The sequence below is a fragment of the Ixodes scapularis genome, unplaced genomic scaffold, assembly GCF_016920785.2.
Source record: "Ixodes scapularis isolate PalLabHiFi unplaced genomic scaffold, ASM1692078v2 PGA_scaffold9__187_contigs__length_104089568, whole genome shotgun sequence".
NCBI lineage: Eukaryota > Metazoa > Arthropoda > Arachnida > Ixodida > Ixodidae > Ixodes > Ixodes scapularis.
In genome coordinates, this window is record NW_024609884.1 from 52,814,511 (window position 1) to 52,839,980 (window position 25,470).

A 25,470-nucleotide genomic window follows, 5' to 3' on the forward strand; every position below is an offset into this window, starting at 1 on the left:
CTTCGATCACGGGCCATTGATCATTCCATGGTGCGGAAGGTCTCTCACTGTAAAGAATGGGTCGATGAACCTTGTACATCGGACAGACAGGAAACATGCCAATGACCCTGCCTTTGTCTCTTGAACTACCCTTCCTCTTTCGTAGTTTTTGGTGCTCTCTGATTTTATTTTGGCATTTTCAAACGTCTTTTTCATTTGTAATGCACACTCTTCTGTTTGTGCTTTCTCACAGGAAGCTCACTTCCCTCTTTCTCATATTCCCAGTTGTAGACTGCACTGTTGTCTTCTCCAATTTCAACAGGCAGTTATTGACTGTGGCTCGAAGACTAGGAAAGGTGGCGAGTGGAGCCGTCACAATGGTTGGAGTTTGCCCCTGCATCCACTACAGCTTGTGGCCTGGTTTTTCATCTCCTACTTCTTGGTGATGTACTTTGCTGTGTTGGTCCCCAGCTGTCCCAACGGTGCATGGCAAATTGGCCTCTCTGTTGTATCCTTTTCTTGGTTCTCTCCAACATCCCTGTTTGAGATGGCTGCTGTAGATTTCATCAGTGTAGGGCATCCTCCTCTTGAATTGTGCAACTTGTGGAAATGTGCGGTGAATATACAGGACATTTTACCAAACATCGGTCAAAACATTTGCATAGAACCTATGCATCGCACAGAAATGAAATTGGTAACATATTTGTCACTGTCAAGGGGCCTATTTATTGAGGTATGCAGCATTTAGGATACTAAAAGTTTTAATTGGCTTTGCATAACCAACTTTTTATTTAGTTAATAGTTAACTCTATGTTATTTATTAGTTAATAGGTAACATACAGTTCCAATGAGAAACTTGCTGGGCATCATTAAAACCTCCGAGATCTGTAAATTTTAGAAAGGTAGCTCATGCTTTGTTTTTCTGGGTCTCATAAATGCATCCTAATTCAGTGTGCTACATTTATCCCTTGGCAATGACTTGTATGTCACCAATCATTTTTCTGTGCAATGCATATTTTTCGTGGAAATTGTTTGGCTGATGTTTACTGAAACACCTGATATAAACAACTAGGCAGCCTTTTAAGGGGGAAGCAGTTGTGACCTATGGCTGACATTTGAACTAAATACAGGTATCAGGGTATCAGGGAATATATGTCAGGAAAACTTTGTCTATAAATATTTTGACTATTTAAACTCAAGTTTAAAACTTTTTCTGGCCAGATACATTATTGTTGGTAGTAAATCACTCATCCCACAATACACTGCATGCATTTTTGTTTATCTTAACGCATTTCCTGGTATCTATCTCCGGATAACATCGGGACGCTGTTGTGACCACCCGGAAGTCACCTAGCATGCACAGTGCATCATCCTATGATGCAAGACATATTTTTGCATTTCTGGGCAACATATTGAAGCTTATGTGTCGCTATAAAAGAAAATTTTAATATTGTATGTAGTCTATGTCAAATTATCTTCGGAGGTTTTAATTGTGATTGTTGTAGGGTTGCAGTGCTTTTCTTTCCTTGACATGCTTCATTAGGTGAATGCTGTCATAGCCCTTGTTCATTTTACATCACATGCCTTCAGCATCACCATTGACCCTGCAGACAGTAATGTGCGAGCCAAAAATGTGCAGGGTCCATTGCCCCCCTTTGACCGCAACAAGCATGCTCATGTGATTGAGAATCAGTTCTGCTACATCTGTGAAGTTAAAGTGTAAGTTTTTTTGTTTTTTTTGCCTAGTTGTGGTGCCTGTTGTGTTATGGCAGGTCCTCAGTGGCTGCAAATATTATTTTGAAATTGTAATTTTGGGTGGAATCTCTTAAGCACTCAAATTAATCTTTGCATATTGTGTAGGGGGGAAAGGTATGCAAAATATGAACTTGTGATGTTCTAAATGCACTATATCAAGGTTTTCAAAATCGCTCAGAGTCTTTGTCTAACTTTCTCGGGTGTCAAGTCGTCATTTATGGCAAAATCCACCAAGTTTTAGTCAATCAAGAGGAGCACACCCTTAAATTTAAAAATGGGATATTCTGTCTTTTTTGGTAGTAAAGTCAAGGTAGTGAAGAGATGGAGTACTACGACAAAAGAAAGATGAAACAGCATATTGGGAATTGCCTCTGGTGAACTGCTACAGTGAATGCTTTATGGCCATTCATTCTAATGTTTGTTAGGATATGTCTTCATAATGGGCTTTCCTTTCTTTTTTGTGACAGACTATCATTATAAACTGTTCATCTTAGGTCTAATTCTAATTTTGTAATTTACAAGATTAAAAAAAAGTAATTTTATCTGAATTTAAGGACCCAAGTTGTAGTGGCTGCTTCTGCATTGCAGCTGCTTACTGTATCCTAACCCTTCCTCATAATGTCCAGATATTCATGGACATACAGAATGTGTGCTCAAAAGAAAAATTTATAAAATAGTTTCAGAATGATTGAATACACTTGAGCGGTTTTCACTTGGTACACTAATGCTCATTTAATATGTTTTTCTGGAATTAATTGTGTTCTGACCCTTTGTGAATTGTTTCAGTGGAAACAGATCAAAGCACTGCAGCACATGTAACAAATGCATTGAAAAGTTTGACCACCACTGCAAGTGGCTGAACAATTGTGTCGGCATTAGAAATTATAGGTATGTATCATTTCAGGAGCGGGTTTTTCTTCACATATTTAAATTGTATTACAGAAATGATAGTGAAAACAGTGTTGTGGTTCGTTACTATGGTGCAATGGTTTGTTAGGCTTTTTGCTGCCAGATGAATACAGAGGCGAGGTTAACCTTCAGGCACAAGTTTGCAAATGCACAACTTTCCTTACTTGCAACTTTCCTTACACTTCTTAGAAAATTGAGTATGAGAGGTCACAGCACCTTCAGGGCTTCCGCGGCATAGAATCTTTTTCCAGAGCTTCTAACTTGTGTGCACACCTTTCAGTGTTAAAGGGGTGCGGAAACAAAAATTTAAATATTCCAATTTCGTTCGGAGATGAGTCAAGCATGACTGATAATAACCGTAAATGATAATGGAATGTTTGTATTTTGAACGACCGGCTATATTTTTCCTTCCAAACAGTGCACTCGAGCAAGCGCTCAAAGAGAAGTGAACGGAGAGCGCGATGGGAATCATGGGATATCTGGCGCAAACAAAAACGGAAAGAAAAGATTCCTTGCATTCGTGACGTAGCAAGGCTGGCGTGGTTATGAGCTTTGCCCTTGGTGGCGTTGTCAGCGTTGTGGTGGTGTCAATAGCATCGGCACATTACAACCGAGCTGTTCGAAGTACCCTTGGGGTGACGAGCGTGTGGCTGGCCCAAGAAGCACGTAGCTTCCACAACACTGTCAGCTCGGGGCTGAACGGGGTGGGGAAAGCAACTTTTGTTCCGAGTTTTGAGCGACGGGCTAATCTTCTAGGGGGAGAATGGCTGTTTCCAGTTGCACGAACGAGGATCCGAGAAAGAGGGAAGTCCTTCCTTTCCGTCTTCTTGGACTGTTTGGTACAATGCGTGTTTTCTGAGTTGAGGAGGAAAGCTAAGAAGGAAAATGTTGAAATTCCAAAGAGCGGCGCTGCTCCGATGGGACTTGCTACGTCATGACTACGTTGCAAGTTTCCCAACGTTGCTAGATTACCTCCCAAATAGGCTCCACGTGCATCCACCAGGTGCACGTTGAAAGATTGTTTAATTAGCTTTAAAATTAGTTTGCTTGTGCCTTTGAACGAAAGACTGGTATTTTTGAGGTTATGCTGCAACATGGAACACATTAAAGCTAAAAAATGAGCGCTGGAATTTGGTTTTCGTACCCCTTTAAGTAGTTTATTGAAACTTTTGACTAAAAGATTCATTTTATTCAATGACTGCATTATGTAATCCTTGCATTGTCAACATGATATGAGTTGACACGGTGGTTTGCTTTCCTCCAGGTACTTTGCAGGGTGTGTTGCCAGTGCCCTGGCAGCCTGCCTTCTCACCTTTTTTCTCTCAACTGGTCTAATCGTTGCCTATTTCACCAAGAGCAGTTGGCTACATCAGTCTCCAGGTTAGTGCATGACATTCTTAGAGCTGCCTAGACAAACTTTATTTATTTATTTATTTTTCCTCAAGGTACATGTACATTTCAGAAGGGAGTGAACACACAAAACAATGATGGCAACGAAATCAATCAATTAAGGATGCTGTTACTAAGTGTTTGTTTAAAAAGAAAAACGTCGGTGATGGAGGCAGTTGAAGCGGGAAGGTGGTTCCAATCTGTTGATGTGCAAAGTATGAATGGCACATTGAATGCGTTAGTGTTGGAACTTGGTATGGGGGGCCAACCTTATGAACGTGATAGAGGCGATTGGAGCGATAAGAGGGTTCAAGTATAAGTGACTGGGCATAAAAATGAGTTGGGATGGTAGATCTTACGAAACGAGCAGAGACGAGCACATTTACAGTGGGAAGATAAGTCTGGTAATGATAGTTATTTTCATATTTTTTACACTGGACGTGCGATGATAGATAAGATGAAACGAGCTGCTCGATTCTAAATGCTTTCCAATGCAGTGACAAGGCAGTGTTGGCCGTGGTCTTACACGGATGAAGAAAACTCTAATTTGGAATGGGCTAGGCACTTGTACATGATTAATTTCAGCGATGAAGGTGCTTGAAAAAAATTGTGTTTTAAGGAGCCCTGGATACGATTGGCATTTCCAGCAACATACTCAATATAGGTATTCCATGAAAGATTGGAGGTTATACAGACACCGAGTTACTTGTAAAAGGAAACAGGTGATAGGGATGTTTCGTTAATATGATATGTAGGACAGCTAGTGTTAGTGCGTGACACTCTCATAGACTTGCATTTATTGGTATTTAATTCCATCAGCCAAGCATCACACCAGTGAGCTATGTGGTTAAAGGGAAGCTACGGAGCTTCTTGGAAAAAATGAGTTAGAAGTGAGTTCTAGTGTATTTTTACCCCGTGAACCCGAATACCCAAACCATTTGCTGCGTAAGTATTGTTAAACGCGAGAAAAACGCGAAAGACAGTCTCTGTCCGTGACGTCATCGACGGCTCTTTTGGCTGCTCAAGGCTAGGGAGGCGGGGCTTCAGTCCTATTTTTAAATTGCTCGTATGGCTCTCCGGCGCGTCGCATTGAAATACAATTTTGATATCTGTTAATCTAAAGGCCAAATGAACACAATTCAAGTGTTTTTCCTCAAATGTAGAAGTGCCCCATCTTCCCTTTAAGGTCCGTTTGAAGATGAGCAATATCAATATGAAGAAATGTTAGATAATAGATCGTTAAAGGGGCCCTGCAATCGTATTTAAACGTCTACCTTTTTTGCGGTTTCCACGTCGCTTGGGGTTCGGGCAAGCCAGCAGGCACGGAGAGAGTAACTAAATATCAGTGCGTCATATCTTAACCGGACGACGCGGAAACCTCCTCCACCGACGAGGGCGACCCGCGTTACCGAAAGCGCGCAAAATGTGACGTCTTTGGTCCTCGGCTTACTACTGGTCAGAGCCACTAAAAGCTTCTTTTTAGTCGAAATACAAAATGTAAGTGGCGCAAACCGTTTCAATTATTTATAAAAGTAGTTTTTGTTCAGTATTTTAGACAAAAAAAGAAACGAATGCAGTTCATAAAGTACGGAAACAAGAAATGACCCGTCGACATACCCGCCACCAAGCGGTAGAAAAGGCGGCGCATACTAGAAAGGAGTGGTGGGATCAGGCGCCGACACGGAAAGGTCCCGGATGTACGCGGCGGCGCTGCGGTCGCATGGGCAGGAGGATCCGACCGGCTCCGAGCGTTCCGAAGGCCTTCGGCGAGAAGTTGTGTCTTGCGGTTTGGCCGTTTCGCGGTATGGCAGCGCAAAGTAGCTTCCATTCTGAATTGATCTCTGCCCCGTGTTTGCTGTCGTTTGTGGCCAATGAAGTGTCATGCCGAATTAGTACAGGGGTGGAACGGCTGCGCCATTTGCGCCATTTTGCGCCAGACGCATTTGTCTGCGCCATCCTGCGCCATTTTGCGGAAGCTGCGCCACAGCCAATACATCGCGCCATTGTGCTCCAAATCGCTGAACGTGCGCCCAATTTTTTTTTTTTTCGTATTGTCTTGGTTTCGGTTTTTATCGACTCGATTGGTAACAACGAGCGCGTTTAGCTTGGTCGGCCTTGCAATCCTTTGTCCTGTTTATTCTTCCTTTGTATCCCAATTCCCGAGTCGGAAGCGCGCGAAAAAACTCGGGGTTCTAATTCCAAGTGCTACACCACCTGCGTCTGGATTGTTGTTCTTCAACCATAAGCGGCTAAGCAAGTCGGCCGAGAAGAGGTAGAGCCGTTAAGCGTCAGATTACCTGAGGCTCTGCGGCCCGGGTTCCGGAAGTCAGCCAGTTGAAAACACATTAGCAAACGATTCCTTTTAGTACTTCTTCGTTAGAAGTTGGAACCTCATTCCTGCAAGATAAATCGTGATTTGACAGAACTGAAACGCAGTCCGATCCGAAACCTTGCCGGCCAGCAGCTCTCACGCGAGCCATAGATCTTGCTTGATAAACCTTGCTCCTGCTTATCGCTAAGAACACAATAACTCCGTTAATCGTAGTCTGCTGCTTCAATATTGAGTTATACAATAGTATAAACTCGGAATTTGTTGCCCTGTTCCTCCGCGCAACTGCACGTCCGTTTCTCACGCACGTCATGTGGTTCGCACATATAATTACCATCTCGAACAGGTGTGAGTTGTGCCATAAGCAGTGCTGGTTTGCATTTTGAGCAGCTGAAAGCCACTCAGAAAATATCAAGGACATTATCTGCAGAAACATATGGTACTTGCTTTTTGGTTCTCATTAAGGCTCACAAAGTTTCAAGTTTTCGCATCTGTTACACTGTTATCCCACCTACATAGGTCCCTAACCACCATCTGTGTTGTTCTTTTGTGCTGCTAAGCACAACTGAAATTGCTCCCGTGCTTGTCTAAAACACAAGCTGAAGTGCAATCACAACTGATCTGAGCTGCTCCTAGCCTGCTCCAGAACATCGTTTTAGCTGCTCCCAACCTGCTCCAAAACAGCTGTTTCAGCTGCTCCCGTGGCTGCTCCCAAGTACATTTCATGAGTTCCACCCCTGTAGTATTTAATTGCGCAGTAAATGCAATGACAGCCGCTCTGGCTGCCCGCTGCATACAGCCTATCCAGAACACGTTTTGATGGCGCCCTCTTGCGCCGTCGACACGGAGTGCGGCAGCCGTGAGCGCTCGATAAGCTCACTACTTCTCCTCTAGTTCACGGCCACTCTCAAGTAGCCAAGGACGTCATGAGGGAGGTTATTTTTTCCTTGTTTTTGTAATTTTAATTTGCCTATAACTTTTAAAATAAAGGAAATTTCGAGAAAAGAAAAGTTTCACTAAGTTACTACGTTCAATGCGCTCAAGTTCGGTGCAAATTAGAAATTAGTAAAAAAAGTCATTGCAGGGCCTCTTTAAGAAACAGTAAGGGGCCAATTATGGAGCCTTGAGGCACCCTTGAATGAACAGACGCCATAGAAGAAATCTTGTTGTTAACACTTACAAATTGTAGACTATTAGTTAAAAAGGCATTTATCCAATCGAGTATGTGAGGGTCAGTATTCAAGATGCAGAGTTTTTGAATCAGTAGAGAATTAGGAACTTTATCAAGTGCTTTAAAAAAATCTAGAAAAACGCAGTCAGTGTAAGAGCCAGAGTCAAGAAGGCAATGAAGATCATGGGTAAAGGATACAAGTTGAGTTTCACACAAGAGTGATTTCCTGAAGCCGTGTTGTGCTGATGTAAAAAAGTTTTTAGATAATAAGAAGGTAGCCAGATGAAACTAGATAATATGTTCTAAGATATTGCACAAGATACTTCTTAATGAGATAGGACAATAATTGCATGGATCATGTTTGACACCTGGCTTGTGCAACGGAATCACCTTCCAGATCTTCCAGTCATTAGGCACTATACCTGTTTCGAGTGACTGGGAAAACAGCTGATGAAGTATAATAGACAAATACATTTTGGTGTTTTTTTTTAGAAATTTTGAATTAATCTTGTCAACACCCGTAGATGATGAAATCTTAAGCCTATCTATTACACTTGAAATGCCAACTACTGGGTGATTCAAGGAGCGACCAGGCTCTTTAAATCAACCGCAAAATTCTGTTTCTTAACCTATCGCGCTACGACTTTGTGCAGCGTTACCCACAGATGGTGCATTTTGTTTTGTAAAATTTGCAAAGAGCAGACTTACCTGAGGAAAAAGTAAAGAAAGAAAAAGGCTTAGCTCCTATGGAAACGCAGCGAAACCACCGGTCTTCAAACATTACTGCGACGATTCGCATGGGAGACAAGAGATGACGCAAGCGGTTGCGACGCCAACTGCCGCCAACGAACGAGCATACAGCGCCGAGAGCCGGCGTTTGTAACAGACAATCTTTTAGATTCAAAAGCGGCGCGCGTTCCGCAGGCGGCGACGGTCGCAGAAACACAAACAGGTGCGGTAACAACAAGGAACTGCAAAGCAGACGACATAAGTACCACGAAAAAAACGGTCAAAATATCTCGACAAACCATTTTTTAATCGATTATGTGTCCATTCAATATGTTTTATTAGTAAGGATGATAAAATAATGCATTGCCAACTGATATCAGAAAAGCTTGCGTCGTTTTTGAGTCGAAAAGATTGTCTGCTAAAGACGCCGGCTCTCGGCGCTGTAGGTTCGTTCGTTGGTGGCAGTTGGCGTCGTGACCGCTCATGCCATCTCTTGTCTCCAGTGCGAAACGGCGCCGTATTGTTTGAAGACCGGTAGCATCGCTGCGTTTCCATAGGAGCTAAGCCTTTTTCTTTCTTTACTTTTTCCTCAGGTAAGTTCGCTCTTTGCAAATTTTACAAAAAAGAAATGCACCAACTGTGGGTAACGCTGCACAAAATCGTAGCGCTATAGGTTAAGAAACCGAATTTTGCAGTCGATTTAAAGAGCCTGGGCGCTCTTTGAATCACCCAGTACATTGAAAACAACAGAGTTCATAGGTAAGAAATCATGCAGAGGTGTGGAAGTACACTTATGTTACTTTGAACAGAGAATGATTTGACAAAAACACCATTTAACACAGAGGCACACTCGTAGGGGCCTATGCTTTGCCCATCAGGAGAGATCAGAGAAAAGTTTCCGTTATCACTGCTGTTTAGTAAACAGTGTTCCAGAACTAATTAGGATTATTCAAAAGCATGGAAGGAAGTGTGGTATTAAAAAAAAAAAACATGTTTCGCATTTTTAGCTGCTTTGTCATATTCGGAAGCGGCAGAAAGGCACGGATAGATTTTTTTTTTACCTCTGTCACTTTGCAGGATATGTTTTACCTTGTATGAGGTGATGGGACAGATCATGGTTATTTTATTCCCATCACTTTTGTAATCTGGAACCACCTTAAACTATTGCTGAAAGCCCCATGCATATAATGCAAATTTTTGAATTTCTGTTACTAATATATATATATATATATTTTTGTTTTTTTGTTTTTTTGTTAGGACCTTTAACAATTCTGCAATCTTTTGTTTTGTCGTCATTGCCAGATGCTTCGTGACATTTCTATTTTGATGTAACATACTCCTCTCTGTAAGGCCTCTGGCCCTGACGGTAACTAAATAAGTTAATATATATAGTGTTTCATGGTTTGTATTACTATGTTTCAGTACCAATAAATGGGAACACGACTCTGCCCAATGCTGATACAGAAGAAAAGGGTAAGCCATTATGCAAAATAAAATAGTTACTGTGTTCTTTCAAAATACTGCATATAATGCATGCTAAAGTTCTGGTTGTCCAGTGGCAAATGCGGAGAACAGTGAATATGAAATGATCATCAATGCTCATTTGTAGAAATAATTTTCAGAATACAGTCTAGGCTAGAAACAACTATATCTTTAATTACCAGGGTATCAAACCAGACTTGAACCGAGAACCGGATTAAAATCACAATTTTTGACCGAATCGGTGCACAACCAAAACCGAAATCTAACATTTCTTGAGCACGAACTGAATCCGAACTGCCATCTTCTATAGGCCGACACGTGGAGCGGCTCTGTTTACCAACACGGCCGGAAGGCCGCGCATGCGCGGTAGCTATGTGGGCAAGAGCGACCCGGCTCTTCGTGTTTTCGCTATTGCGTTGTGTGGCGTGCGCTCGTTGTTGACGTTGTAGGGACGCTTCTAGCTTTATTTGTGAGTCGTATTTCCTGACAACATATGTCGTATGCTATGCCCGACTATTTGAGCTCGCTACCCGAGCCTGAACGGCGGCGGTATCGAAACAAACTGTGCGTGGACGGCGTTGCCTACGAGGATCCAAACGCTGTAAACGCCTGCTGAACTTCCGATGTGAAGTTGCGGCCACCGAAGCCGACGGCTCACGTCGTCGTTTATTTAGTTTTTTCGCCCAGCCAGTTCACGGCCGACACGGAGCAGGCGTACAAGTCTCTCAAGGCCTACGATTACTTTGAGTCGGTTTCCGCACTGCCGGTAGGATCAGCAGACTGCGGGTCTGTGGATGCAATGATTGGCTGTATATGTGTGCCAATCATTATGCGCAATGCAATGATTGCCTGTATATGTGTTCTGTGGAAAAGCAGACGCAAAGGCCTTGTCCATAAATAGTGCGGCTGTTACTCGAGTAAATATGGTACAAGGCATGGATTTAGAAAAAAAATGTTAACTACAACTCGGCTCCTATCAGTTGTATATACCTTCACCAATGCCATCAACAATAGAGAACAAATTGATGCAATACTTTTAGATCTATCAAAAGCTTTTGACAGGGTACCACACCATCTGCTACTAAGAGAGTTGCAGCGAGTGGGCATTGTTCCCTGTCTTGTGACATGAATTTCCACATATCTAAAAATAGAATGCAGTTCGTAGGAATTAAGGGCTGTCAATCGGTGAATTTTGATGTGCTATCGGATGTACCTCAGGGATCGGTCCTGGGACCACTCTCGTTTCTGGTTTATGTTAATGATATAGCCGATAACCTTGACTGTGGCGTGAAATGTTTGCCGACGACTGTATTATTTATAGAACTGTTTGTAACTCTTCGGATCAACTGTTGCTGAACAAGAACTTCTGTGGCATTGCTGACAGGTGTGAGAGGTGGCAAATGATTATTAATTACTTAAATACTTATGCTTTTACAATAACACATAAGAAATCTCCTCTTGGGTTTAAGTACCTCATAGAAAATAAGTGCATTGAATCTGAAAGAAGTAAAATATCTGAGCCTAACCTTTAATACGAAACTTAACTGGAATGCTCTGGATAACATATGTCCCAAGGCCTACAAAAGGATGTGCTTCTTAAGAAGCAAGCTGGGAGCATGCGATTGGACGGTTAAACTTTCAGCTTATAAAGCTCTTATTCGATCAGTGGTCGAATATGCGTCAATCGTGTGGGATCCATACCAAAAAAAAAAAAAGACAGAAACAGTTGAGAGGATTCAGCGACCAAGTGCTCAACTTATTTTTTTCTGATTTTAGGCGTGGCACCTAAAATCGGAAAAAATGTGGCCTTGAATCACTTGAGACTAGATGGAAAATTGCCAGATTAGGCTTTTTTATGAAATACGCAATAACGAGTCCGAAATAAATGTCTGATGGTTTGCTCCAAAAAATAACACATTTAAATACTCCTATTTCGTTGGAATCATTAATGATTGGAATTCATTGCCTTCCGACTGCGTGCAAGCACTAACACACAACAGTTTTGACTCCTTTCTAAGAAACATGATGTAACCCTCTCCTGCTAGGATGGTGGAAAACCGTCTGTAGTGGTTTTTCACCACACAGACGGTTTCACCCGCCCTGACTACTGAGGAAGAATGCAAAATTTGTCATGGCTTTTTTTTTTTTTTTTTTAGAAATTAAAAACAGTTTTAGTAATGTTGCTTGCAACCGCTGGCTTTATATTTTCTCTTTATGGTCTGTACATATGTTTCTATGCTTAGTATTTGATGGCAACTTCGCCTTTCACCCACATGCACTAAGACTGAAGTGTCAGAGTAAACTGAAAACACTCAAAGTCCTTTGACATTGTCACCCAACTGACCACTGGAGCATTCGGAATATCCCCCATGCCTAGTCTGTGTGCCGAATCAAATAACGGTTGCTTGATAAGTGGTGGTTTTCTTTTAGTGCACGGCACTTTTTAGGACTTCGTAGGCTTCCTCTATACAAGCTCATTCTGCCATTCAGAACAGAAAGTGATTCCCAAAATAGGCTCTCCGTCAAGATGTACACATAGATTGCAATCTGACTTTTTCAAAATATAACAAAGCGAAGTGTTTCTTTCAGCATTCAGTGATGTGATTGCTGCGCCAATAGACCGATCTCACGAGGAGTTGCGCGACGCCACCGCTGCCGCGGTGCATTCTGGTACCTGTAGTTCTCCCCAGTTTTCCGGCCGCGTCGGCGCGCATTGTACGCCCGGCGTTTGGAAATTTTCGGGTTAGCACGAGACTTTTAGCCAGGTGTTGACTCATGGTTTTCAATCGGTGGCTTCACTTGTTGTATGCCACGGAGCTATAATAACAGCACCAGGCAAAAAGGCCTCGGATATTATGTCTTCCCGCAAGAAAGAAGCATGGCAAAGAAAGGTCGACAGAGCCGGACAGAGCGGCAGGAACAATAGCGTTTTACGATTTGTTTCGCGATTTGCTTCATAATTTATATCCAATTATTGCACGTCAGCTAAAATATGTAAGATTACAGGGCACAAGACATACAGTGTGCCGAAGTGTTTCGTAAGCTGGAATCTCTCTGACCATTTGCTCCGTAGCGGCCTATTCGTTGGTCTATCTCAAATAGGACCTCCGCACTGCTTTGCGGAGGCCCGTTTTTAATACACTTCTTACTCGGTGTATTTTGGTGGTTATAACTGTTATTGCGACGACATGTTTCAAGCACAACTGTGCTTCAAAAAATTGGGACAATCACTAAAAAAGAGCAGCGATTCCCGATATGCACCACTTGATATAAAACAACTTTTTTCGGAAGCAGCCTTCATTTTGTTTTCATACCAACGCGAAAAGATTACATAATGGAATTTAGAAGTGCAACACATACTTACTGCCAAAAATGTAACAAACGAACCTGATCCATTTTGTGGTGGTCTATTAGGCTGGTGTTACTGATCCATTCTGCACTAGCACCAGTCGAGACCGCAGAAAAAAGCTTCCCCCGTCGCGTGACTGTTAGCGTTCGGATCTTGCGCAAACAAAATAAAACTGAACAGAAACTGTGCAAGAAAAATCATCTCCACCCCAACCTTTCAGGTATCTGGCATGGTTGCTTCTTTTTGATAGATGCCAATTATTACGGCGCGTCAGGCATGGCCTTTCTGTAGATCAGTTATTTGTGAGCAGGCTTCTCCAGCTGTTCATCTCTACTCTGTCGCACAGACTGTCAACCAGAATGAAACAACTTTTAGAAAACTATCGCTGACCGAGAAAGTCTATTTAGCTCCTCTTACTTGATGGCTGATTAAACGTTATGCACAAGACTGAGCACCGCCAAGCTCAGTTTTTCATCACATTTGATGCTGTTCCGTGGTGCTATACCGAGCCGATGGTCCCTCGAATTTTCTTGTTCTTTGCTATTGCACTAGATGTTCACTTGTTTCCAAGGTAATTGAGACGTCCGAAAAGTCGGAATGCTCAAGTAGTGGCGCTGTTTTTTTTTTTTTTGTTTTGTTTTTTCTGCGGCCGCAGTGGGATTACCCCGAAGCAGACGACGACGCAGATGACAACGAAGCAGACGACAAAGTGATTCTAAAGCGATAAGACGACTGAAACTGCTTTTCTGCACTGGCTGAGGAAAGTAAGGCATAACAAACAACACAATCTTATGAAGTAAAAACATGCAAGAGAATCAAGGGGATGCCGGGGCGTGCCAATTGATAATCTATGATGATGTACGTACGCGCAGCCGTATGTAGTCGGGAAGCCGGGAAGGGATGACTACAAGTAGCATGGCGGCGGCACCACTTCCGGAATGCGCACGCCTGCGCAGTTCGCTTGGTGACATCGGTGTATTGTGCCAAACTGTGCCAAGGAGGTGACCCTGCTACATCCTGCTACATTTTACCAAAATATGGGTAATCTGCGCCGAGCCTGCGCCTAAAAACCAATTTCGGTCGTCTTTCAAAACCAAAACTAAACTGCACACTGTAATTGAGCATGCGTGTGCTAGTGGCGCAAGCAGCCGCCCAACACAAAGTACCCTGCATCAATTGTACATTCGGTCTTGCATGGTTCTCTCGCTATCTTGCGTTTCGCGCCCTTGTCGTCTCAAAAAATCTCGTCTTGCATCTTTTTTTTTTTCAACGATAGACGTGGGTGTGTGTGGTCGCCCGGACGCTAGTGTACCAGGTACCAGCCATGCCGTCATGCTGTGAAACAAAACCATGTTTTTGCGCGACGGGAGCTACTCTGCGAGATGAAGCACTCGCTCCAAGCAATGGCCACGGGAAAACTATATTTGGTCACTGCCTTTTGGTCACCGTGGTCGCGCAACGTTGGGTGTTGCCATCCCCATGTCGTTGCAGATATGGCGCTTTCTAAAATTAAACTAAGTACTGCTGCATGTTCATCAACATTCCTGTTCTTGTTCAAATCATACGTTACTACAAAAATCCCTTTTTAGCTCAAAGATTGCTGTGTCGAAGTATTGATTACCTTGATTGCTCTCGGTGGGCTTTCCTTTCAGAGGGACCCCGGTGCGTGAAAACTCTGCCGCGAAAGAAAGTTGATGAATAGAAGTGAGCTTAAGCAAAGAAGGCAATGTCTGCACGCTGAACCCTCACAGCGTGCTTGCTTGTCTCGAGTTCAGTCGTTGCACAAAGCGCTCTAAGAACTTTTTGACCTTGGCTCGCAATGTCTTGCATCGATAGCTCAGGTTCTTTCTTTTATGTTTAGCTTGTATTCTGTTTGCCGACCTGGCAAGTACATGTTGCTGGACTGTTTTTTTGTCGTATGCTTGACAGTTACATTTTGCATAAAATTTGGGGAATCATTTGGCGACGGAGTGGAGTGGCCTGGTTTCGGTTTTGTTCGAACAGCGGTTGTCTCCACTCGCGCGAAGAGGCACGCGCAACTGCAAGCCTGCTGAAGTTGCCCTCACATGCATGCGAACATGATTCCACAACAAAGGCACCAGCCGGGACACTTGCAATTCATTGTTTTATGTTTGCTTACTTTTGATGAAAATCTGGCTCGTCGGGAATCAGTAAAACGCTGGCAAGCGGTTTTTCAGAACTGTTCAGCGATGCCTACAGCACTGTACACTTGTGGGATGTCTCAGCAGTAAAAACACAAGCAGCGAGTTCAGTCACAACACGTCACATCAGAACACAACACAAAGTGCCCTTCATCTGTACAGCACTTAAAACAAATATTTTTACTTTTCTAAGAATATCTGCTCTAAAAGCCACATTTGCTGCTCCGAAACACTGTCTTGGCTGCTCCAAAAGCCACTTTTGCTGCTCAAAAACACTGTTTTGGTTGCTCCAAAACCCTAGTTTGGCTGCTGCGAAACGTGCTCCGAAATGGCTTAGGCCAATCACATCACTGTGTATTAAAAATCAGAAATTTATGTAGCTTGTGAGTCTTGATGAGACCCATATAAGTTTCTTAAAACATGGAGTTGAGGACACTGGCTCTGCTGCGATAGGGCAATCTTTCAAATCGGTGCCAGCTGCAGAGCGGTCACCAGAGACGCCCAGCCAGACGAATGAAGGAGCCCAAAGCTTTTATCGCTGAGTGAAGTGAGAAAGGAGATTTTACAAGTGCAGCCACCAGACTTCACTGGGGCCGAAACGGAGCAGCTGAGGTTGGTGCTCGTCGACAACATTGACATCTCTATGAATCTGAGCAATGAGCTAGGGTTATGTACGCACGCAATTGAGCTCGTTGGTGAGAGGCCACTTCGCATGCAGCCATACTGTACAAGCAAAACGAACAGAAGGTTTATACGGCAGGAGACTGAGGACTGGATGAAGAAAGGCATCATCCGCCGCTCCAAGTCAGCATATGCATCCTTGGTGATTGTGATCGATCAGCCACACCACAAGTCAACGCCAAAAGGTTGTGTGTCGAGTACAATTCCTAAATGCAAAGACTGCAAAACGAGCGTGCCCCATGCCAAAAGTAGACGCTCTCATCCGCAAGGTGGCGGGATCACGAATCTTGTTGAGGATTGATGTGAAGAAAGCATTCTTGAACTTTCCATTGCTTGAGGAACGTATTGAAAAGGCTGCATTCGCGACTGAGGATGGACACTTTGAACCACTGCGCATGCTGTTTGGTCTGTGCACGGCCCCATCCACATTGCAGAACGTAATGAAGGGCTCCAACCACTGATTGACAAAGGACATGTTCTTCTGTACATCGACGAAATCTGCGTCTTCACAAATACTGTGGAAGAACACATCGGCACAGCCGACGTCCTTAGAACCCTCCATTGGCTCGGACTAAGAGTTGATTTCAGGAAGTGCACTTTTGCAGCTCACTCCATCAGCTTCCTGGGATTCACGGTTTCCAGAGATGGAGCAGCTATCAACCCATGACGAACTGCCGCCGGGTCGCAGTACGGAACTTCATGATCAAAGACAGAAGTGCGATCCTTCCTTGGATTGACATTGCACTACCGAAAATACATCAAGGACTATGCAGAGCTAAAGTGACCATATTCCTCTGGCCCCAAAGTGGGACACATGTCAGGAAAACTTGGTTTTGTGTGAACCAACGACAAACACTTTAAATAGCAAAATAAGTTTTTATTTCTGCTGTGTTCCCAGCCGCGCTCTAGTGGGCGTAAGGAGGAGCCTGACCGAGCTGCAATTACCTGCGTAGATACCGTACGGGACGTCAATAGCATCTCAGTCACGAACTGAAGGGCATTTCTTTATAAACAAATAAAACACCCATGTGAATCATACTCTGTTCCCTGCTATAAACTCCGTTCTGTATAACTAGGGTTCGTTTTCGGGTTTTATATTTTTTTAAATTCGGGGGGTAAAAATCGGGTGCTATTTTTCAAGCTGATATTCGGGGAGAAATCGGGTTTTTTGTGGAAACATTCCGAAATTTGGGTTTTTTCGGGTTAAATTTACAAATGTACTCGTAATACATTCGTTTTTTTTTTTTTTTTTTTCGCAGGGTATTACGAGTTTTTTAATGCTAACGTGTTAAAATTAAGGATCTGTTTCATGCTGGTAATCAGGGGGATGTCAGGGTTTTCCAGCTCCGATTGCCGTCAGTCGTTTCAATGGAGGCATCTCCCGTGGAATCCTCCTCTCCCTCAGGTGTCAACAAGAACCCTGACCCTTTTGCCCGACCGTTCGAGGGACGGTCGTCTTCGATCAGATATTTTGCTATGGAATAAACCTGTTAAGTTGTCCCGATCTGTTTACGCGACTGATTGGCTCGGACGTTGTTCGTGAGGAAAGTAGACCACCAGCGAGATGGCCATGCTACCCGAGAGACCCTGCTGCGCGTCGACACCTAACAGCGGCGAAAGGGGGATTAGCAGTGCATTTCGCAAGCTCCGTGCAGCAGGGCCGAAGCTACGTGCCGTGCCAAGGTGGTTCCACTTGCACAACGGAAGGACGGAAATGTCCCTCCGAGGCTTCAACGCCTATTGTCACTTTTCTTCAGCCGACCTCTGTAGAATGTCACGGTGAATTAGGCGCGCTCGTTGGGCAGTTGGTTGAGAGCAGTGTTGCACGCAGCTTGTGAAATGAACTATGGGTCACTGTTGTCCCAAGGTAGGGTAGATAGCATGTGTGCACCGCAAACTCCGTGCGGCGTAAAATAAATAGGTTGGTTATGTGGTTTTGGAATTCGGGGAGAAATCGGGTTTAACCCGATTCTCCTGAAACATGTTCGGGGTGTAAAAATTGGGTAAAATCGGGTTTTACCCGAAAACGAACAACCCTATGTATAACCTTTCTTAAACGAATGACGCAGCACCAAACGTGGGGAACCCTTGCAGGAAGTTATATTGGGTCGGATGGGGATTGGCCATACAGAGCTGACACAGAAAGCAACCGACGTGTGAACAAGGCGTGGAAACCCTAACATTGCCTCACACTATTATGGCTTCCACGAAATTTCACGAGAAACGGCGCACCCCTTTTCTTGTTTTACTTCACGAGCGTGTACCATTCCATATGAATCTTGTTAGCTGCAAACCTCTTGTTCTTTATACGCAAGCATTCTTTTTTTTTTTTTTTGAAGAGTGCATAGCTTTTTTAAAAGCATCTTTAAAATCAGTGTAAGTGAATTGAATATTGCAAAAACTATCCATAATATTTTGGTACACTTTTCACGAGATACTATCTTCTGTTGCTTTTAAAGCACTATGGTCTTCGATGCCGACACGCCAGAAAACCTAAAATTCAATTTATCAATCTTTTTATGCACTTTTTTTGTCAATTATTCGTCTGATTGCTAAAAAAAAAAAAGGAAAGATAAAAACATCAAGTATAGAACAAGCATTTTGGTAACAGTATTCACCATGAGGAAGGTGAACACGGAGATAGGGACAGAAAACAATGATCTGAGCGAGTTAAGTGCTTACCTTACCAAAACCTGCACAGACTGGAACCACCTCCCCGCCTCCATCGCTTCAATCACCGACAGCGACCGTTTCAAAAGCGCCATTTGCAACCATTTTTTGTAATCTCCCGGCTGCGTTTATGTTCATGTTGTATTTTTTTTTTTTTTTTACTTCACCACTCCTCTCTGTAATGCTTCGGCCTTGAGAGTAAATAAATGAAATGAAATGAAATGAAATGAAGGTGTACCTGGTGATGGTGAGTCCTGCTGCAGTACAGAAATGCCATGACCACTGACATTTGTGATCTGGTTTGCCATGCGAGCTAGTGTGTTGATTGAATTTGTGGTTGATGTGCTCAATAATCATGCATAGTTGGGTTAGGAGGCGTTGGAGGAAAAGCTCCCTCAGAGTAGATGTATTCATGGTGGTAGCTTTGTCTCCGAGGAGCTGTTTCATTTGTCGAAGGAACTCTGTGGGGTTTATAATTGTCCAACTTTGCGGAAATCAATAGCTATTGAAGTCGGCTTGGCTCTGACTCGGTTGTGCTTCGAATCAGCTCCTCTCGAAGCTTCTCGTAGAGCTGTTTGGCGAAAGGAGTGTGCAGTACATCTCTCACCACTGCCAATGTTGCTTGTGAAAGAGCTGAGACGATGTAATCAAACTTCGTCTGGGATGATACAGTTCTGCGTTTTCTGAAAATTGACTATTGACTCTGGCGTCAAAAACCACAGCTCAGAGTCTGATGACCAGATGTCCGGGAACTTGGCTGACGTTGTCGTCGCCCCCAGGATTGGAGGGGTCCCTGTTGGGCCGTTGTCATCGCTAATACTCATGTTGCTGATTGAAAGCTCAATGCTCAGCTCATCCCAAAACCCAGAAGCAGCGTAGCTGGTCGAGTCGGGAGTTACTTGGTCTCGGGTCACCAATATGTAGAGGACATTTTTTCTACATTGCATTTTTAATTTACAACTGTTACAAAAGCTTAAATGCCGTGGTTGGAAAGCATCTTGAGTCAATGCAGGGGCCTCGAGCCTTTGCATTCTCTTCTTTCTCTCCGGCTGATCACTACACAGTTTATTTTTGTGGTGAAAAAAACACTAAATTTTTTTCGGGACATGCTATTATGTTATTTCAAGTGTGCCCCCCCCCCCCCAGACAATATGAGCTGCCGCGCTCAATCTGACCTTTTGCTACTCCTGCGTAGTTTCCACAAGCTCTATTATTTCTCGATTTGTCAGAGTTTAGACTGAGACTTAAACTTTGTGTTCCACCCTAATCTGGACCAGAGCTTCAATAACTAGCAGGTGTGCCATAGAAGCATGGCAGGCTCTTTATGCACATGTCTGCAAAATACACAAGATATTATTTTTATTGTACTTTATCTCTAAGTACTATTCTGAGCACTAACCGCTTGAAAGATGGATCTATGTTGTACTGTGAGGTCATAGGGACGAGAGGTTCTTGGTATAAACAGATTTAAATACTGTAAATTACTTTATTTTCGTGGGCTTAGTATTTCACAAATTTTGTGAAGTGCTGGTTTCGGGAATATATCGCTGGCACAATATTTTGCAGTTGGGAGTGGTAGGCTATGTTCTTCATAATATGGAGACATATTACATGATACATTTTTCACAATATTTTTGATGTTGAAAAACTTGTGAAAATTATGTTCTGATGAAAATGAAGCCGTTTACAGTTTACAGTGGGGTAGTCCATTTTTTTATAGTCATTGATGTGCCTCAAGATTACCTTAACACCAATAGATTGGGTTGAACTAATAGGTCACATATTATTTCAAAATATGTTTTGCAAAGTTATTCAAGTTTTGACTCTTTCCTTACCGCAGCAAATAAGGCAGCTATGGGGTGGTATCGGAAAAAAAATTGTTTAGCCGGAAATTACGCTACTAGGCTTACCGAAGCACATCAAAACGTAGCCAAAGAAGTTTTCTTTCCAACAATGCAAATGTCTAAATATATTTAAGGGGCAACACTGCTTCTAGAGCTTTTTTTATACAACTTGTGATTCAATTCAAATGAAATTTACATTGCTTATTTTCCATTACAATCTGACTACAAATATGTACCTGGTTTGGATGTAACCTAATTAGTTTTGTTCATATTGAAAATTTCATTTGCAAAGATTATGGGAAGGATTAAGACAAATTGAAATACTGAAATAAAAAAAATAAACATATATCAGTAAACTAAAAGGTATGTGGAATCCAGTAAGGCATAAATGAAAGCCCTAGAATGCTTTAAAAACTTTGTATGACACTTTTGAACTTTCCCGTTTTAAAATGATTTATTGCAGGATGCCTAAAAGGCACCTAAAAAAAAGCCTGATACCTTATTTAATATATTTGTACCCCTTATTGCACATTTCTCACATACACCTACCAGAGAAAGAAAAAAATATAAAGATTAGACATGTGCAAGTGGAGATATGGCTTCCATAAAATAGTAAAGGGTGTAAACAGTTCACTCAGAAATAATATAAAAAAACAATTACAGACTGATTTTACTTTGTTTCCAACACAATATTTTAAGATAAGAGGGACTTATTTAATGAAAATCCTTCAGGACAAGATAACTGCCTGCCAATCTCCAAAAAACACAATTTCAAAAATGTGTTTTCTTAGCATATTTTTGCCTCAAAGAGCAGTGTCTCCCCTTAAAGGCGGGCGCTCAAAATTTTCTTCAGCGTGGCAGAAGATTCCCCCTCTTTTCTTTTTTTTCCTCCTCCCCTTTCCTCCTCCATTTTCCTCCTCGCTTTTTCCGGCCTTCTCGCACGAGTGCTAATGGGCTTACCGGCCCCCCCGACAAAATCTCTGTATCCCTTCAAGGTTCTCTGCTTCAATCCCAAACATCAGGGATTAGTTAGGCAGGCTGGATATGAGCCAGGAAGGGTTCGGGCTGGCTCGCTTTTCGCCTTTTTTTTTTTAGCTTTTTTTTTTTTTTTTTTTTTTTTACTCTTTTTCTGCAGCACTAAAACACACTCAGATAGTCAACAAACACAAGCCCAACAACAAGTTCTTTTAGATTCAGATACTTCCGCATGCGGCCACATACGCTACAACACCGCATATTTATCTCGAGCGAACGGAACTTGAACATCACAGCAGAAGGAAAAAAGATGGGTATTTTTTTATCTGAACTTTGTGCTCTACCCAGAGAGTTGAAAATTGGTCGTTCTAACAACGGCACACTAAAAAGTGATTGTATCATTATTGTGTGTGTGTGTGTGTTTTTTTTTTGTACAAAGTAATAATCATGAGTAATTACAAGTCAAAGATATTGCAGTCAGTAGGAAAACACAGTCTGACCATTTCTGGGGCATAATATATAGGTTCGTACTACAGGTGTTTTCTAGAGTGATGGCCGCCTCCTTGAAGCTACTAAGAAGAGCAAAAGCAAACTTCGATTAAAAGTGAAACGGTTTATGGTAAATTTCATGTATCTTCAGCCTTTGAAAAAAATTTATTCTTGGCCAAACGCGCATTTAGTTTTTGTCAACAAATGTAACTGAAAACTCGACAGCCGAGAAATATCTTGCGTATCAACAAGAAACACGGAGATTGAAACGCAAAATCCCAATTTTCTTCATGCAAAATAGTGCAACTAGCAATAGTAGCATATTATGCCATTTATTAAAAGACAGCAGGTATTAAGAAGTTTTCAATTCTTCTCTTCCCATTTGTTCGCTGATTAAGAAATGGAATGCCCAGATAACCTCTGCAGCCCTTGCATCATAATTGTTCGGGGCTCTGTCAGGGTGGGGAAAGCCAGCGACCATCTCCAAAAAAACCCAGGAGTTCGGAAGGTGTACTACCGCAAGTTTTGGGGCTGCTTGGCTAATTTAGGCGTGTGGCGTTTCCCGCCTACTTAGAAAAGAAGCGGAACAGCGGCCAGCTCGTCGTCGTCACCAAGAGGGAAATCATGCCGAAATGTGTCCTTGAACACGTGCGAGATCTTTACCCACACCCAGTCGGCCAGGATTCGCCATAATCCCTAATTAATCTAGGAAAAAAACTATAAAAAGGGGTAGGCTTAAAAAATTTGGCAATTTTTGAATATAGTCATGCGGACTAACTGTCCACAAGTACAGAAAGAAATGCAGTAGAAATGCAGAGCTCTATTGTGTTCTTTATGTACATACTTGTCTTTCGCGCTGTACGCCATTTAAAATAAATTCTGCAATATCTGTAGATTATACCTGGTTATGTTGTCTCTAAAAGAAAAGTAATCAAGCAAGTTCGGTAGCGTGTCACCCAATTTGTGCAAATACAATTTTATGTGGAATTCAACGTCAAAAAGTGCTTCCGCGGGAAATAATGCATCCGTCGTTCTTCGCCTTCCTGAAGCTATGAACGACCGATCTCGGCTACAGGACTTTTGGGTCCACAAAATATCACGCTCAGTATAAAATTCGCCTTTTCTACCAAAAGTACTGGAAATTATTTATTTTTCAAACAAGTCGGGTGGTGATGCGTGTTTGAGTGTAGGACCGTTGACTGGACACGGGTTCGCGCCAAGAGTGCAGTGCTTCCTTTCATGCTGCCTGCGACGAGAGTTGAAATTTGAATATAGTAGAAATAAAATCAACTGACACTCTTAGAATTTTTTTAAACTTGCGCTTTCTTCAGGCATTAAGATTTTGATCGTACTTTTATTCATTTTCGTCTTCGTTGAGGGACCAACTTGCCGAGGAGGCCGCGCTGTCCGCGTACGCGGCTTGACAGATAAGGTCGCGAATGCTTTTCACGAATCTTTAAAGACCAAGCATAAAAATGAAAGACGCTTACAAATCTCTGTAACGCGAAATTAGAGTGCAGCCACTTTACGCCAATGAAACCAACTTTATGTTTTGGGCAGACGTCTTGCGAGAGTTGCAGTATTTTTAATTATGCCTAATAAATTAAATGTATAGGACTGAGTACCAAACTTTTTTAAATGTATTAAGAAGCGAAATATATTGGAAAGTTCTAGAGCTCCTTGAGAAACACCCGAATTAGCTGTTTGCAACGTGATACGGCTCGCGTGGCTTCCTTCTGACTAGTAATAAAGCTTATGAAACATGACCAAATACCCTGTGATAAAGCGCCCGCCCCATGATAAACTCAATTCCCAATATCCCGGGATTTGTTTTTATAGGCCGGAAAAGAAAGCGATGCATGCAAGACGCGTGCCCCACGCTTTATTTATATCAGAAAAGAACTGCCCTCTGTTTTATATACAACATTTTTTTTTTTTTCACCTACTAGATATTAGAAAAAACGTGCAAATTAACGTTTTGTGGATGTGAGCTATACGGCCAGGCGAAGAAAAAAGACCGCAACAAAAACCGACTGATTACCTAACATTTGTTAATTATCTTTCTGATTATAAAAGAAAACGGGATAGTTGATTTATAAAGTTGTTGGGCATAATCGAAAGCCACCAAATTGTCCAGTGAAAATTAGCGCCATTGCGGTTTGTGTAGGTGAGCTATACGGCCAGGCGAGGATTAGTTTCAAGAAAGAACGGAACTAAAACCGACCGATTGCCTAAAATTCGCTAATTAACCTTTTAATTAGAAAAGAAAACGGCATCGTGTATTTAGAAAGTTGTTGCCCATAATCGCAAGCCACCAAACCGTCCATTCTTAAAAAGGTGTTACGCGCGTACACTATTATACGGCGTCCTGATACGACGTCCTCCTAATTTGGGCACAAAAATATAGTTCTGGTTTTATGTGGGCTCCATCTCCGCGTAGCACAGCCTAACGCCATGAAGCCAAAGCGACAAATGGCGTTGTCACAGCATCGCTGTGACAACGCCACTGTAGAAGGGGCGAGGAGTGCGGCGGCTGAAAAGATTGCGGTAACACGATTCGCGTCCAAATTAGGCTTTTTAGGACGCCGGGAACCACTTCACGTGCACTACATCTCTTTAAAAATGAATGATTTGGTGTTTTTGATGACTACAGATAAGGCACAAACCGCAATTGCGTAACTCTGACGTCTTTTTTAGAAAAAATGTCTAGTCGTTAAAAAAAATCACCCTGTATAAGCACGATTGTAAGGCAGTTCTTTACGTCCGGCGACATCATTACGGCATGGAAGGAGACGTTGACCACAGATCATACGGTGTGTATGATCTGTGGTCACTGCTTTTTTTTGTACGAGAATGAGCAAACATTTGATAGCAAATAAAATAGATTTAGCATTCACAAAATTCGGCTTGTTTACTTGATTCAAATCAATATGTGATTTGATTACACTTATTTTGTACCCGCACACGCCTACTTTATTTCCTAATGAGTTACACGTGATAATTACATTGTTTTTTTTTTGTCGTGCGAGGTTATCACAATTTATTATTAACAATCGGAGCTATGCGATTACGCGGAGGAGGCGCATTTGAAGATATTCAAAATTATTCTGAATACACAAACAACTTCAAACGTTTTGCTGTTTGGGTCCTTTCCTACACGCAGGACCAATAATAAAGCCAAAACCTATCTCTATCAACTCAACGCGCAAACACGATGTGAAGCGTGTCTGCGTACGTTGGAAAAGAGATACCGGCGAGGCAAACCATAGCGTCGAATGTCCATGGATCAAAATGTCCGTGCACCGAAATATCCGCGCACCGAAAAGTCCCACACCGAAAAGTCTTTGCAGCAAAAAGTCCGTACACTGAAATGTCTGTGCACCAAAAAGTCCGCACCGAAATGCCCTACAGCAAAACGCTCTACACCGAAAAGTGCTAGACCCACTTCGGATGGGATCCTCCGTCACCTCTGCCGGTTTACGAACCATAATGATTCAGAATGACTGGTCTATGGAACGCCGCTCGTACTTCCTGTTGTCTCCATGAATCTCTAAACA

The 25,470-nt window shown here is 42.6% G+C and overlaps 1 protein-coding gene across 4 annotated transcripts in view; it reads left to right on the forward strand.

Moving 5' to 3' along the window:
- Positions 1–25,470, forward strand: part of LOC8032806 (palmitoyltransferase ZDHHC11) — a 46,610-nt gene that overhangs the window by 1,688 nt on the left and 19,452 nt on the right. For 3 of the 4 annotated variants that reach the window (XM_040205851.3, XM_042287322.1, XM_040499278.2), the window contains 5 exons: positions 302–487; positions 1,523–1,698; positions 2,521–2,622; positions 3,908–4,023; positions 9,684–9,734. In XM_040205851.3, the coding sequence (XP_040061785.1) occupies positions 302–487; positions 1,523–1,698; positions 2,521–2,622; positions 3,908–4,023; positions 9,684–9,734 (631 nt within the window). Of the gene's footprint in view, positions 1–264; positions 488–1,522; positions 1,699–2,520; positions 2,623–3,907; positions 4,024–9,683; positions 9,735–25,470 lie in introns of all 4 variants that reach the window. The other variant, XM_040499279.2, reaches the window with a different exon arrangement.